The 16,036-nt window shown below is 46.4% G+C and overlaps 1 protein-coding gene across 3 annotated transcripts in view; it reads right to left on the bottom strand.

Annotated features, from left to right (window-relative positions):
• Window positions 1-5,913: 5,913 nt before the first annotated feature.
• LOC143371745 (terminal nucleotidyltransferase 5C) overlaps window positions 5,914-16,036 on the bottom strand; it is a 158,894-nt gene continuing 148,771 nt past the window's right edge. For all 3 annotated transcript variants that reach the window (XM_076817316.1, XM_076817317.1, XM_076817318.1), the window contains exon 2: window positions 5,914-14,742. In XM_076817316.1, the coding sequence (XP_076673431.1) occupies window positions 13,414-14,742 (1,329 nt within the window). In that variant the 3' untranslated portion in view covers window positions 5,914-13,413. The remainder of the gene's footprint in view (window positions 14,743-16,036) is intronic.

Raw genomic sequence — 16,036 nt, 5'->3', positions numbered from 1 at the left:
ACGTTTCTTCCGCATCGCTATCTCGCCTACGTGGGGTTTCGTTACATCGAGTTTTCATTATTCGAAGACGTTAAAGTGCCGCGGGAAGTCGAACACCTAGCATCTCCATTTTCACGACAAACAGAAAATACGGAATACTAAAATATATGTTATTTATATATGTCACACTTTTTCCTCGTTTTATTCACGCGAACCACACTGCACTCTCCAACTCGTGTACGCACAGAGATTTAATCTCGAAGTGATTAATTCGCCAAGGTCGTGCGCTTATTGTGCACGTCGAAGTAACGAGTGCAAACCCATGTCTGAATATAAAAGCCCCTCGCCTTTCGCAAAATACACGATACTTCGTTACGAGGCTTTCATAAACAATAGACAGTTTGTAGAAACGATTCGTTTAAAATGCACTTCTTTTCGCGAAAAATAAACGCATCCACTCATTGCTACTGTGATAATTAAATTAAGTATCCTCAATTCACGAATGATTTTAAACTCGTCCTAGTTTCTTTCATTCGATGTGAATCAGCCTGTTACCCACGTTTCGATTGATTTCCCGGTGAATCGTGCGACGTGCAACGTCCAGGGCGAGGCTGCACGTCTCAACAGAGGAAGAGACTGCGCTTTTTGTTCGCGATGAACACGCACGAGTTCGTACTTTCACAACGAATCTATGAATTCGTCTTCGCCCATAGACCGAGCTCATACAAAGGAGCGCCAGGCTCGTGCTGCACAGTGGAGCAACGGCTGGAAACGAACGGAACTTCCGCCAGATCGGAACTATTTGTTCTCGTTTAGCTGGCTCACTCCGTCGCGCAAACGTCCGAGAAAGATTCATTAATGATCGTCTCCTTTCAACGATTAACCCCGAGGGGCTCGTTAATTTATTTCTTTGATTCTTAGCTTCGTCGTTTTTACAGTCCAGGCTCGTCACCTTCTGTGTGCAAGAGATCGTGGGAGAATCTGGCATCACCGAGGGTTTCGCGAAATAATGCAAGTTACGTAGATGGTTCTTACAGCAATTTGGCGCCCCTAGGCTAACAAGCGTCTGCCGCCCTTTCTGAGAAATATCGTCACATATTTTAATTTAAAAGAGTCGGGACAATTTCAAAATTAATTCAATATGGCAACTAGCACATGATTTATGAATTACTAATTCGCTACATAAAAAAGTGAATGGTTTTTAAAGTTGTCGCAAGCCTCTGTGTTTAAAACTTTCTCAATTTCTTTCGCCTAAAATTTGTCGCTCCCCAAAATTTGTCGACCTAGGCTGCAGCCTACTATTACCAAATTCGCCACATTCAGGATCTGTAACACTACGAGTGGGTGGAAACTTGTATGACAATTACTCACAAAAGTATCCGTCCACCCTACATGTCCCATACTTTAAATGTTAAATCGACTTCAAAGTAAGAATTTGCAATTTCAATTCACATTAATATAAACCTTGACAAATGGTACCTACACTGTTTATTTAAAAATGTATTATTCGTGGAAGTAGCAGATCGTGCAGAAAAATATTCGCCCAAATTCAATATTTAATTTATACTAATGTAATTACAATAAGTTAATATTCTTGTAATATTCCTGCGATTTTATTACTATGCATAGGTTCAACTAATTTCCTGCGAAATTTTGGCTTATCTTGTTCCATTCTTCTAGCAAAATTTCTCTGAACATGTTCTTTGGGAGATGGTACTAACTAAAAATATATTAATCAAGGTTTATACTGATGTAAATTATAATGGGTAATTCTGAGTTTCACATTAATTAAATAAGTAACATATGTTATACGCAGGGGTGGGTGCATATTTTTGTAACTGTAGGTTTTACTACAACGAATTGCTTTCAATTTTCTGCTCGCTGTGATTAGTCTGAATTTTCGAAAATAGACATTTTAACTAATATTTCAAAACACTCAGTGGTATCACACATTGAGTTTATAAGTATTCAATGTAGCGAAGAATCAGTTCGAAAACAGCGACAAGTCTCCGAGCAAACAGTCAACACTTTTACCGGTGTTTGTATATGTATAGTTCATAAATTTTCATGAACATCGCAAATGATATTCGCTGAAAGGAATCGTAGCCGGTAGGAGGCAGCATTCCAGAAAGGAAGGGACGCAATGTGGATCGAGTGGTTTCCTGTTTGTTCCATGAATTTTCCCGTACGGCAAAAAAAGGATAAGCGAATGGAAAAATAATTTAACGAGTTGAGGATCGTGAAAAAAGCCCATATCCTCGTGTCGCTTTCCTTTTGCCTCCTTTCTTCTTTTCATCTTCTGGAAATCGTCCTTTAGACTCGTTTGACGCGAGAGAACCGCGTGTCGTCAATTAATCTTGAACTCTGTGCAAGGAGGTACCTACTAGAGATATATGGGACGGTTGGGCGGGTGTTCGGGACTTCGCGTGTTGCAATCGAGGATATCTACTTACAATTTGTATATTCGAAACTGAATAGTACCTCAAAATTCTTCGTCAGAAATTCTATTATTCCATTTCACTTAAACTTTCTTCAGCCTCCAAAAGTATTGGTCCTAATAGCTCGCAATAACTTAATTTCTTCCACAAGGTACGAATGAAAAGTGTAATCATAGAAATGATTCTCCTATCGCGTTTACTAGGCTCGCGATTGCGTCTTAATCGAGTTTAACGAATGCAGCTTATCGTTCCAGGTCACAATGGACTATTAAGTATAGTATTTAGGGCGGCGCCACATTTGCGTTTTGTTCCCGCGGACATTATTCGCTAAGAGCTCGCGGCTCGGGATCGGCGGCGAGCCTTTAACGTAGAGGGAGCACGAGCGATCGTTCATAAAGAAATTATAAATATTTTCGAAGTATATTTCGAAGTATATATATAAATATAGAAAAACAGATTTTTTGAAATCTCAAACCCGCAAATGCCCTTAGACCGATCATGTGTAGCGTCCCCATTCGAGTAAGACAGGAAAGAATTTTTTCCGAAGAAGAATATTTCCCGCGAGAAACAACACATTTTAAGGCGGTCTCGTTTAGAACCCTGCTCTATTGATTTTATCCTTTTGATGAGCTTTTATACTGCCTCGAGGGAGCTGCTTGAATTCTATCACGAGACTTTGCAGGGCGAAATGCGTGGTGGAGCTGGAGAAGTCTATCCTTTCATTGCGAGACAAGTCGCAAACACGAGATAAACTTTTCTCGCTTAAACAAGAATTCCTTAGAAAAGCGACTCCAAAGACTGTCGAGTCCTCGATGATTCTCCGACCGAACAATCTTCCCTCGAAACAATCGCGAAGAATTTTACGCAATCGCGTTAAGAACGTAGGGGAAGGGGGCATGATGGGGTAGGTAAGCAAGCATGCAAAAAAAATTGATAATTGTACCTCTTATTTAACTTTTTATGAATCAATATATAATTATAAGTTAATACTTTAACTTTTGGTACTTAGTCTGAGCAACATTTAAATTAAAAATTAAAGTTATTAAACTTTTAAAAAAAAGTAAAGAAAAATGGGGCAAGACGGTTCCCCTAAATATTTCTAGAATTGATCCGGCTTAGCTTTATTCCACACATAATGTTTTTAACTTTTATTCGAAATTTTCATTTAAATAAACATTTTGCCCATCTCTGGTTCTTAACTACGAACCGCGCGTTTGCTGCGCAACTATGCCATCTTATCAGCGATGAAATCCACAGTGATGCAACGTTTGTTTACGGGTAGATGATCAGCAACCTTGTTAGTGTACCTCCAATAAGCCACCGCAGCTACATTTCCCTCGATAATTCGATTATCCACTTGTACACCCGTCTAAAATAGATCCGTCCCGTTGCTCGATGGCTTTTTCACCCTTTGATTTTACAGCCAAAGCGAATCGCGGATGCATTCGCGGGATTGGTGCTGAATACTCGCGTCGATTGTTGGTCGCAACGCCATTCCTTTCCGTACATGGTACGTAAGTAGTAGTAGAGAGTGTTTGGCCTTCTGATGCGTGGTAGCAAACGAAGTGCGCGAACGTAAAAGGAAAAACATGTAGACGTTTTTGTATGCTTGGGTTCACGTGATTCAATATCCTGATTGAATTTGTTGAAAAGTGAAATGGTGATTTGGCAGCCAATGTGGCAATATTCATTCATTTTTTTCAAGGAGAGGAGCGTTCGCGGCCACGATTTTTTAGTATTGAGGGCGTTGAGTAAAGAGAAATCATAACAGAATTAATAATTTAAGATTATCAAAAACGGCCCAGGTGGCAAACGTTCCGAGGTGCCCATTTTTGGGAAAATGAAGATGTACTTTTTTAAAAACGAGCAAAGTGTAGTAGCACACAAAAAATATAGTGTTTGTACAAAATCATAATTTTTTTTGAACATGGGGGCCTTTCAATCACATTAAAAGTATAATCGAGTTCTATTACAACTAGTCATCTTTCTACCAAAACATAATTCAACCGTGACACACAGACACAGCTATTTTCATATAAATATTCTAACAATTTTTTCCTCTTTGCTCGATTCCCTCGGTGTTTATGAGAAATCTGCCACGTTATCTTTTTCTACCTTCAGCCTTTAAAAGTCATCGTGCATGATAATTACTCGCAATCAGGTATACTCGATTAGCAACTAAGTCTGTCTACATAGTGCATTTTAAAATAAAGAGAGTGATTTCAAACTCATGGCCTGTACGAATAAATACCCGCGCACCCTATTTTCTACACACACGTGAAAGATTCTTCCGCGATGTCACGCCACCCCCGTCGCTCACGAAAATCACCCTAAGCGCGCCCTATCCCGTGCCTCTTGTTCCTCCTGCCTTCTCCAACCGTGATCCAATTAATCACCATGACGTAGCTAACAGTTATCTAAACCATGAAAGGTGTACGCGCTCCTACGAGCCGCTTCGTTTTATTTACAATGCAGAGTTGGGTGAAATTTGACGCGGGACAGTGACGCTTCTCATTTCCACCGCGCGTCTCTCGGTCGATCACGATTTTCGGACGAATGCTGGACGAAATTTAAGTAAGACAGTGCTCGAGGAACTAATGCATTGTGTCTGTGCGAGGGAGGCGAGGTATTAGCGGTGGTCCTTATATTACGTAATGCTTTGAGGGGGTGCGAATTTGTTGCTTTCTTACTAAGGGGAGAGAGGCTAAGGTAGAGTTTTATGTAATATATTTTTACCCTAACTTTCAATAAATAAAAATTCTATCGTTAATATTCCGGAAAAGTAATTTTACTTTAAATCCTCCAAAACCGAGTTAACCCTCTAGTGCATAGATTTTTAATTCAGTTGGAAAAATTAGACTAGTCTAATTTGGGGACGAAAAAACCGAGTCCGATGTCTGTTTTCAATCTGAAGGAAATAATAATAACAATAATAATTTTCGCAGCGTGCGGAGCTCAAAAATGCACTTCAAATTAGATTTCTCTTAGGTTTCTTAGACCAGTATGCGCGCCGTGGCACTATTTTTAAGGCTGGCAAATCAGCATTCCCAAACCCTGGATTAAACAGGTGCCCGCCTTGAGGCAGGCGTATGCACTAGAGGGTTAAATGAATTATATAAACCTCTAAAAGAATTTCATTAACTGAAAAAAAATTCGGAGTAAGGAGAGTGTTGGAGTGTAAAATCCAAAACTACCCTTACGTAATTTAAGGACGGCCCCTAACGGTGGTGCGAAGCGCCAGCTGTTGGAAGAATAACAGGATTTCAGTTTACTTGCTCTACCAAAGATTACATCCCCCGCGATCGATGCAGAGGGTAAATAAAAGAGACTGCAATGAACATAAGGATATAAGTTACGTAGACTTCTCAAGGTAAACCGAGGGAGGGTGGAATTCTCTCGGCAACTACGACTTCCGAGCTGCTCCCACCCTCGCAGCGTAATAATACAGCAGAGAAGAACAGTATCGCCCAGCGCAGTCTGCAATAAGAAAACTATAGACGTGTAAATCATAATCTTTATTATTAAATCCTTCACTTGAATGTTCGTACAAGCGAATCGATATTCATACTCTTATCTTGTGTCTAGTTAAAAGAAAAAAGAACGACGATTAATTAATCGCTATATCACTTCTCGCACAGATACGGCACGTTCTCCTCACCGTTGGATATCGAAAGGCAAGCTGCCGTCCGAATCGTCCACGCAGACGTAACTAACCCCCCGGTCGAATTAGAAATCGCTTACTCGCGTCGAGCTTTACTTATGCTTCTCCTCGATCCACCTTCGATCGCTGCCTCGAGTAAGTCAGAGTTACGAGACAAAGTAATAAGCCCCAGGGGGGGGGGGGTGGTAAAGCTCCGAACATTTATCGTTACGCGCGTGAACTTACGCACATACATCGGGCCAAGAACACGCTGACAAATTCTCGATACTCTCACCCAACTCCGGCTCGACACACTCACAAAAGCGCGGTGTGCTCGGCTCTTTCTCGCGCGCTTGCCCACGGCTTGCCCGTTTCGGACAGGCGGCCCTCGATTTTCAATAGCTCGAACGGCGTAATTAGCACGCTTCGCGGGTGCCATTAGGCGCTACGCTGTATTAATAAGAGAGATAGTTTCGTGATTAGTCTCGCTTTTCCCGTATTAAAATAGAATGGCGATATACGATGAGTAGAATGGGCGTGTGTTACTCTTATCCTAATTGTGTCTCGTCGTTCCCGTTTCACTGTACAATGAGAAAGGTGAAGCCCCTTTCGAAAGGCGAACAGAGGAGCTCCGACACTATCCAACGTAAGAAACTAAAGGAGAGGGGCGAGAGACGCCTCGCGATTTCATTCTCGACTTCAGTTTTCACCCCCTCGTTATCTTCTGTCTCTCCGCCACGTTTCTCCGTATTTTTCTTTCCCCTTCCGGGGCTCGAACGTTGCGATTAACAGATATATACAATAGAGTCGATCCCGGACAAATTTTAGTCGCGTGCCGCTCGTCGAGAATCGCAAATGTTTCCTTAATTGACTCGAGAATTTACGAAATCAACCCTGGATAAGAAGACCGAAGGTCTGTCGAATTTCGGCGATTCTCTACGCGTGAATTTACAACCCTCACCGATTTAAAAAAAAGAAAACTTTCATCGGTGAATTTGAAGAAAAGAAGCGAACTTCTCCCTCGACCCACGTATCAACACCTCAATCCCTTTCCGTTTCAGCCTGCACGTTTCACTTTGCTCGTTTCTCTTTGCCTCCTTACGCTTGCCGCCGAACATCGCAACCATCACCCCCGCGCTACCGATCCTCGCGGAACCTCCCCGCGTGACCGGGATGGTCCATCTCTCTGCCATTCAAGCCCCCTGAATAATAACCATAGTGTTGTGTCAGGTAAATGCATTTTATTTCCTTTTCTCTTTTCAAATATAAAAATCATTATAATCATCGGAGCGAGTACAGTGTCGCGGGCGGTATCATCGTACAAAACATTCGTGGTGCCGAGCGTATGGTTATTATTCACTTTCCAACTCGAGCATCGCGGGCCGAACACACGATTAATAATAATAATAATAATAATGATAATAATAAAAAAGAAAAGAAACTGCATTCGTCCGCGGTTAACGATCCGCTGAATATCAACGACACTTTCTAAATTCGCGTGTCTCCCACCAAAACCCCCTCCCCCAAACTCCCCTCGCATCATCCCCTGTCTCCGCATTCGCAAAACAGAAACAGTCATCGCTCTCGCCGCCCCGTACAATGCGTCTTCATCCAGCCTCTCCTGAATCGCGCTACGATCACGCGGGAGCATCGATCACACTGCACGCTCGTTCGACGTTACAATGACAACGCGGAAATTACAATAAAACGTATTTGCGCGCGACGAAGTCGCAGCTGGCGAGCCCTTCCCCCGATCTTGCCGTGACCCTCCGATCTCCTTGATCGCCCCTCGCCGCGACTCGCGTCGGTCGTGATTCGCGCACTCTCCCTTTCGAACCGAGCGTGGAAAAGAGATGGGGATTTCTGAATATCGAAGGGGAGGAAGGGGGCTCTCGTTGGAGCTGATTGCCTTTTTGCTCGGATACGTCATTCCGAGGATACGTTCTTTCTTCCGTTTGCGGAATCGCGAGGCTCGCGAGACGCCGCTCGCCGAGATCGCGGAGGATCGTGAGCAATATTAATTGTCGTCGCGTGTCTGGTCAAGCGCAATCGAGTAGTCAGACGTTATTCGACCGAAGGAATTGTGCGTCTTTGGTACCACGGATTCATCTTCGAGTGGCCTGATCCGATCACGAATCGATCGAGAATTAATCTATGCCAGGGGAAGGAAATAGGCGGTGATAGAGAAAGGTGGGGCGATTTTAACGAGCGTCGGGGCGTTTCAAACTTCTCGGGAACGACGATCGTTTGAGAAACAAGGGTCAGGCTTTTTATCCGGATGTTAAGATACGCTACCCATCAAACGCTTTGACTATAGGTACTTTGCGCCTGTGATTAGGGGAGGACGAATGAGGGGTGGAGGTGCTTTAGGGCTACTAACTTTCTACTATATAGAAAGAAGGAATGGGAGGGAAAGAGATGAATTATCATTTTTTACTCATAATTTCTTGGGACTTCGATGGGCTTTAATGGAGAAATGCAGATTGATGAAAATTCCGTGATATGACGTGCAGGAAAATTAAAACTGTTTTGAGGTTCTTGTAAATTTGAAAAATGGCACGAAGATGGAGATTATCAGAGATAGGGAGAACAGTGGTGGAGTTGGACAATCTGTATTAATTTTGCGAAAGCAACTTTTGTGATCTTCTTTCTCTCATTAACATCTGCAGTCAAATTTTTTAGAGGTAGAGTGTTTAGGGAACGAACGATCGATGCGCATCGATCTTCAGAGAAATCCGTCGTGATAAGCATGCGACTGATCTCTCGACTGTTCCATCGATCCGCTTGCGTCGCGATCGATCGTCCTGCCGCGCGAAATTGTGGAACATTTTTTTTTGTCTTTTTTCTCTTCTTATTTTTTTGGCAAAAACGGGCGCCGATTGAACGTTCTAATACCGTTGATCAATCTCACAAAACACATATCTAAAAATGATTAATCTAAAAGCGCCCTAACGAGCAAACGATCGTATAAAATATTGTTTCATTTCTGTACTGTTTAAAAATAACGGTGTTTCCTTTTTCAGTGCGAAATAAATCCTTCACTTTCCTCCAAAAATCGAGTTCGGTTCGCGAGAAAGGTTAATCGACGCGAATAAAAGTATTACGACAATAACGCCAAAAATTGTGGGGAAAAAATGATAGCTACAGTGTTTCATAATGCACTTTAACTGGGATTAATCGTGAACCATTTTTTTTCTGTTTTCTCTTCTATTTTTTTTAGAAGAAACTATAGCCTTGAAAATGATCAGATTGGATCATTCCAATGTGTTTATAAAAACCGTTAAAAAATGTTTACACGAATTCATCAATGGTATTTAACGATACGATTGCAGTAAAAATACAAATGTTTATAATAAAAGACGCGAGCTTACCGGATGTGCCCAGTTAAAGGGTTGCACGCACACGTTGAATTTATATAACGAATATATTTATTTATGTATGTATATATATATGTATACCTATTGTAATCCTGTCACCTACGTTAAAACGAGCAGTAATTTAGATGGAAATTGATAGATTATGACAATGATCGATGGTAAAGACGCTATTTAAAGCTTTCAGGAATTAACGTATCGACGAGACGACTAATTCGATAATTGTCTTTTGATTCTAGTCCACCTACTCTTCTCTGATCGAATCACGGAGCGAATACTTCGACGGATTTGTTGCGTCCGGCGTTTAAGAATTGCAGTCTTTGATGTCTTTGAACTCTCGAGGAAGTCTCCTTCCAACTATAGCCAACCGAAGCTTCATGGTGTACACAGAAGGGCCATGGAGCTTTGCTAATCTAACGTCGTCTAGACCTCTTTCGCCTAACTCCCCGTTTCCGTCGCCATCGCGTTTTAATCATCCCCTAAGGGCGAGTTACATTATTTAACATTCAAACCATACTTCAATTACTACGCATTCACGACGTGAAATAGAATTCCCTAATTAGATGTTCCAAGCCTATCGAACTCGTGCAATCCTACTCGGAACTCGGGAGCTCCGACTCGAACCGCTCCAAGGGTCACTCGAAGCGAGACTCGGGGTCTAACGAAGCGCTCCAGCCTCTAGCCCTCGAGTAGCATCCCGAGAGCACTAAATTCAACGACGTGGAAAATCCGCGCGCCTCAATTTTATCACAGGCTAACGTAGGAGGCTAATTTCCCTGCAGCGCGCGACCTTGCCCAATGTTGCGAGAGTCGAGGTCCCCGACTCGTGTCATTCCGCTAGCAAAACGCGTGGAATTCGAAGGCTAGACGACGCGCGGGGCTCCAGCTGAAGCCTCGGAAGCTCGAAGCCCGAGCTTCCTTTGAGCGAGAATTGCGATCGGGGAGTAAGGATGCTTTTAAACTTCCAGAGTCGAGAGTTTCGACCCGAGTCATTTCGAGATTGAACGCGCGCTGCTGAGCCCGGTGTATCGAAGACCCGGCGGAGCTTCAACGGGACGCTCCGAGTATTTGCTCGAAAGCACTCCGCACTCGAAGGATCCTGTCTGCCCTAGATGGATTTCGTGGCGTATCTTCCATCAACTTCGCGCGCGTCGAAGCTCCGTCTCGAGTCGGCCGAATGCTTGGCAACACCGATCGGAACGTATCGTCTTGGCGGTGGGCGAGTCTCCTCGTCCTTCGGAGAAGGGTCCTTCTGTAGAGACACGTGCCTGCCGACGCGCGCGAGTCGGCGACGAAGAACCTTTCTCTGCAGGAAGGAACGAGAGCGTCGCGGGAGTCGAGCGTTATGGTTAGGGGATGGAGTCGACGGAAGAGTCGACGGTCGAAAATTCAATTGTGACGCGCAGGAACGGAGCGGTGGTGGTTAGAGCAGCGGTGGTGGTAGTAGTAGAGCGGCGGAGAGTAGACGGATTGAGGTGCACGCTAGTCGCCCCGGCTCTCCTTAGCATTAACACGCGATATACCAGAAAAACCAGTTTGCGGGCTTTTTATTAGGCCTTTACTTTCGCTTGCAAACTGAAAGGAAGAGTGAGCGAGCGAACGAGGCCTGCTAGAGTAGTCGATGAGCGAGCGAGCGAGCGAGCGAGGCAAAGTGACTGACTGTGCTAACTAACGGGGTCACCAGTCGATACGGCACGCACGTACAGAGGGACGCGAGTCGCGCACACATCCCCTCCCCCACACACATCTTTCTCTCAACCTCCACTCCGTGCACACTTTACAGACGCAGGCGTACTTGCACCGCACAGGCGGACGAACGCTTAGAGATCCGCGTCTCTGGTGTTGCCTCCGCGCGTGCACAGAGCGTGCACGGACGGAGGTACACGTACACGCGACGATGCGCACACCGGCAAGAACCATGGCACACTGAGAGATGCAGGGGCGCGCGGGGGCACGCACGCGCGCACGTACAGAGGCGACCGCAGGTTGGAGCAGCGCGCCGCCGACACTCTCGCTTGCTCGCGGTATTAAATAATTACGGTATCTAATAAAGAAAGTTATGCAAGCCGCTGGTGTGCCGCCGCCGCGAGAGACTAGGGTCGCCGCAAGGATCACTCGATCGCCCGTACATGTGTGACCACGCGCGTTTCTGGTAATGGCTCAGCCGGACCCCGAAGAAACGCGGGAAAGCGTTGTTTCTCGTACCTTGGTTTATTCTTCCTCCTGTACAAACTCGAAACGGAGGAAGAATCGCCACCGCGGTTCCTTCTGTTCGCCGTCACGCTCGCCGCGATAGAACGAGAAGCACGCTCGCTTCCTGAGAAGCGATCTCGTTCGCCCCTTCCGCGCGTGAACCACGAGCTTCTGCTCAGTGTCCGTCCGTGTGACATTGCGTTCGCGTGGCGCGCATCGCCGGTTCCCGCGAAAATAAATGAAAGAAACGAATAGAAACGTTCTCCCACACCGATCCCCACCGTCTCCGACGAAAGCTCTTTCCCCCGTATCGCAACGATCGCGCGCCGCTCATCCTCGATCTCGATCTTATCACGTTAGATAGTATCTAAATGAAATGTGTTCACAGCCACACATTAATATTTATACATAGATTTTATACATGTATATATTTATATATTTAAATATATATATATATATATATATATATTTATAATATTTTTGTTGCAAACGCCACGCCCGTTAATGTTTCTTTTTATTTTTTTTTGAAATCTTTACCACTACCTTTCTCTTAGTATACGTTCTCGAAACGTTTCTTCTTCTTTCTCTCCTTCGTTTTTTTTTTTTTACGTTTTTTGTTTTGTGTGTTTCTGGAAAAGAAAAGGGGCGACCGGAACGCTGCGCGAGACGTTTCGTGCTTTCAGTCGGTTTCTCGAGCCGTGCCCCCCGTCAAGATGCTCGTCGTCCCATCTCGTTTTTACTCTTCAAACTTCCCTCGTCCCTCGCCGCCGTCGTTTCTCTTCCGGTCCGCTGCTCCTCGCCGTCGTTGCCCGCTGTCGTCTTCCGTCGATTTCACTTCCCTTCCACTCCAATTCGGAATGACTCGGAACGAACATCATTCGAGCAGCTTGCGCGAGCGTGCTCGATTTACGCGCACAGTAATATATCCCTTACATTACCCGCGAACAACGTTGTCTGTCTCGTTAGCGACGCGCACCGATCAGCGTCCTTTACCACCGTACTTCTCCTCGGAGCAACCCCATTCTACGCGTGTGCATGCGCGCTCCATTTTCTACCTCCCACCGGTTCGAATGTTAGGCACAACACATTGTTACTTTGTATTTCGTTTCGCTTGGAGTCTTGTAGTCTCTCAGTTGATCCCCTACGACCGTCTAGCAAGTACCATCGTGTTTGGTCCTCCCCGTGACAACTGAGTGCGTCCACCGCCAGCTGGCTAACATGGCCAAGGGTAAAAGAAGAGGCAGCGCGATCGACGAGACTCGCGTCTCTCCTGCCTCCGTCCGCCTACGCAGACCTCCCCTTTTCCCTAGGCTCTCAGTCTTCCTCAACCTGATCACTGTCACCGACCCGTTTCAACGACAGGTGCCTACCTCCCGCGCGGTCCCTCTCTGCCGTGCTTGACCTTGGCTCCTTCACTTCCATTCCGACGAGCTTCCCTCGTCTACGTCACAACGTGGACCGTCCTGTGCACGGTGTCGGACGGGTCGAAGCGTCAACTGAGGAGCAGGCACTGGTCGCTCAGCCGGCAGCGACGAACGATCGACGACTGGCGACACGCGTGGTCCTCGACATCCTCCCGTGCACAGGGGCCACGACGAGCGGGATTGCGTGGCGCGTGGCTGGATCGAGGGCACGGGCCTCCTTGGCCGGCGGCCCAGGTGTCGATAGTCCCGGTGTCGCTGGCGGGGACGGTGTAGGTGCAGCAGACGTCGGTGACCGTGCTGTTGATGGTCGTAGCGGTGATGATGGCGGTGCTAGTGGCGACGATGGCGTTGGTGTCGATGTCGCATCACGACGAGCATGCCATCCACGAGTTGCAGGTGCACGTGTAGCACGCGGTGGGTATCACGGGAGCGTAGTAGTAGCCGTTCGCGTAAACGTAGGTGGCGGGCGGGCCAGGCGGCGCCTGTTGGTGGTTCGTCAGCCGTTGCTGTTGCTCCTGGCAGAATACCTGGTAGGCGAGGTTCTCGATGAGAGCGAGGGACTGCCGTCTCTCGTGGCCCATCAGGCAGACGGTGGACTCCTCCACCACGCTGTGGAGCAGCATCAGGTACTGGTACTTTAGGGCCTCCTCCTCGGGGCCGACGAAATGATTCCACAGGTAGTTCTCGAGCTTGGCCCGCTGCTGGCTGATGTCCGGGAAGTCGATGAAGAATCTCGAGCACATGTACCGCTCGAGGGTTTTTATGTAATCGGGCTGGGAGGGTTTGTACATCTTGACGAGGAGGTTGCAGTACTTGAGCAGCCCGCCGCCGCGGATCTCCTCCGGATGCCTCGTCGAGATCAGCTTCTTGTGGAGATGATACAGCGCCTCTTGAAAGTCACCGTACACGGACTCGCCCACCACCGTCGGGTAGAAGTTCTCGCCGATCGGCAGCTTGCTGCACTCGTAGAACAGAAGGAGGGAGTCGAGCACGATCTGGAACGAGTCTACGGAGAACTCGAACTGTCGCCTCATCGTGTCCACGAACTTCAGCTCGACGTTCCTGTGGCCGCGGGAGTTGCCCAGGGAGATGAGGGACCATCGGTCCCCGTCATTGTTCACTTTCACCATCTTGCTCACGTACGCCTCTTTCAGGCTGCACGTGGTGATGCGTTTGCGGCTGACGCCTTCGGGCAGCAGGTCGAACAGCGAGCCGAGCACCGCGGCCTTCACCTTGTCGTAGTTTCGCCCGCTCGACAGCTCCACGGCGAAGATCAGGTCCAGGTCGTTGTACGGCTGCGACTCGGTCGCCAGGACGTGAGAGGCGGCGCCACCGTTCAGCCGGATGTCGCGTACCCTCATCCCGGCTCCGCCGTTGCTCGGGTCAGTCTCCAGTTTGCTGCGCACCACGGTCACCAGGTCCCTCAGTCGGACCTCAAGGGTGGGGAAGTTTCCTCTGCCGTGGATGCATACCACCTCGTTCATCACGTCGTTCAAACGACGGACCTGCTCGAAGCTCAGCACTGCCAACCTCTGCTGAGGATCAGGGCACTCCGGGTTGTTGTTATTGCTGGTGGTGGTGTTGGTCTCGTTGCCTCCGTTACCGCCATTGGTCTTAGTGCCGTTCACCTGGCAGAGGGACTCCATCATAGCGACCCGACGCTGGCGTTCCTCGCCGATCTCCAGGGAGCCACACTGCAACAGGAACGAAACGGGATATGTTATTAATCGTGCCAATTCCACGCTCCATAAATTCTATAAAGGTACACTTTACTGTAGGGAATCACTTTCATTTTTAATAAACCGCGTGGTATGATAAACTATGACTATATTCCTTGCCCCCACAGCTTTCTTTCTCTCTCCATTCCCTTTCTCACTTGCGACTCAATTTTCAACTCTATATGTTTTGCGCGCTATGCAATTTACTCATTCTTCCACTTCTTCTTTCTATCAAGTGTGATTGTAGCTTGTAGAACGCACAGGTTCGACGATACCGTTGCCATAGAATTCCAAATCCTCGATTTCTCGATCGAAACAATTAGAGGATCGCCGATCGAACGGTTGCAGAGAATGAGGCAACTATGAGGCGCGGAAGACACGGAACTGCGTTACGTAACGAAGCAGTAAAGTATCGACCATCTCACCCAGTAATAAAGTCATGCAGGCATGTGCTCGTTTAATTGTTCTAAACAATCGATCACGATCATTAGAGAAACTTGAGCGTGGGTCGTGGCAATTGCAACAGAAGGTAAAATGATAATAGTTCTTACTCTCGAGCACCATCAGTGTTACAAATTACGTTTGCACAAACACTGCGAACACCGATACCACGAGCATTAATTAATCATACACACAGACGCGTTTCATCGAACCGTTTCCCCCTCATTCACAGTAGAATAAGTACGAGCATCACAGACAAGGGACACTGACAGCGTAATGATCAGCTATCACCAAACCTGCTCGTCGTAGGACGTTTACGGGAAAGTCGAGGTACACAAACTGCCCTGGGTCTTGCAGAGGTATGGTAACTAATTTCAGACCCACTTAATTGGTGTGTAATACGATATCGCTGAAAGGCCGAACCACCAAATGTAGTTTTCATTACGTATCATGTACAAAGCCACACTTCTTTAGCCACATTTAGGTACCGCGCTAAGCCTTGAAATATTAATACCCAAAAAATGTGCTCAAGTGCTGAATCCATCCCTGGGCTCTACACTCGAAGGAGGACACTATAGGGCGCTAGAGATTTTGACCCATATTTCTTTTACACGTTACTGTTTAGACTGAGACTTTGAGAGCAGCAAGTACCGATGCAGGTACATGTTACTTTCTACGTATTTTCAAGGCATTTCTTTCACTTATTTCCGAGCTAGGTGCTACTTTACCTCCTTATATGTATTAGCCCTCTACTGTTTTCCCTATTCTCTATTTATCAAAGGGTTTCCTGTATATAAAAATAAAAAATGAAAGTCCGAGGACCAGTGAA

Source organism: Andrena cerasifolii, chromosome 7 (assembly GCF_050908995.1).
Source record: "Andrena cerasifolii isolate SP2316 chromosome 7, iyAndCera1_principal, whole genome shotgun sequence".
NCBI lineage: Eukaryota > Metazoa > Arthropoda > Insecta > Hymenoptera > Andrenidae > Andrena > Andrena cerasifolii.
The sequence above is the reverse complement of the archived record's forward strand: the minus strand, read 5'-3'. Positions and strand labels throughout refer to the sequence as shown.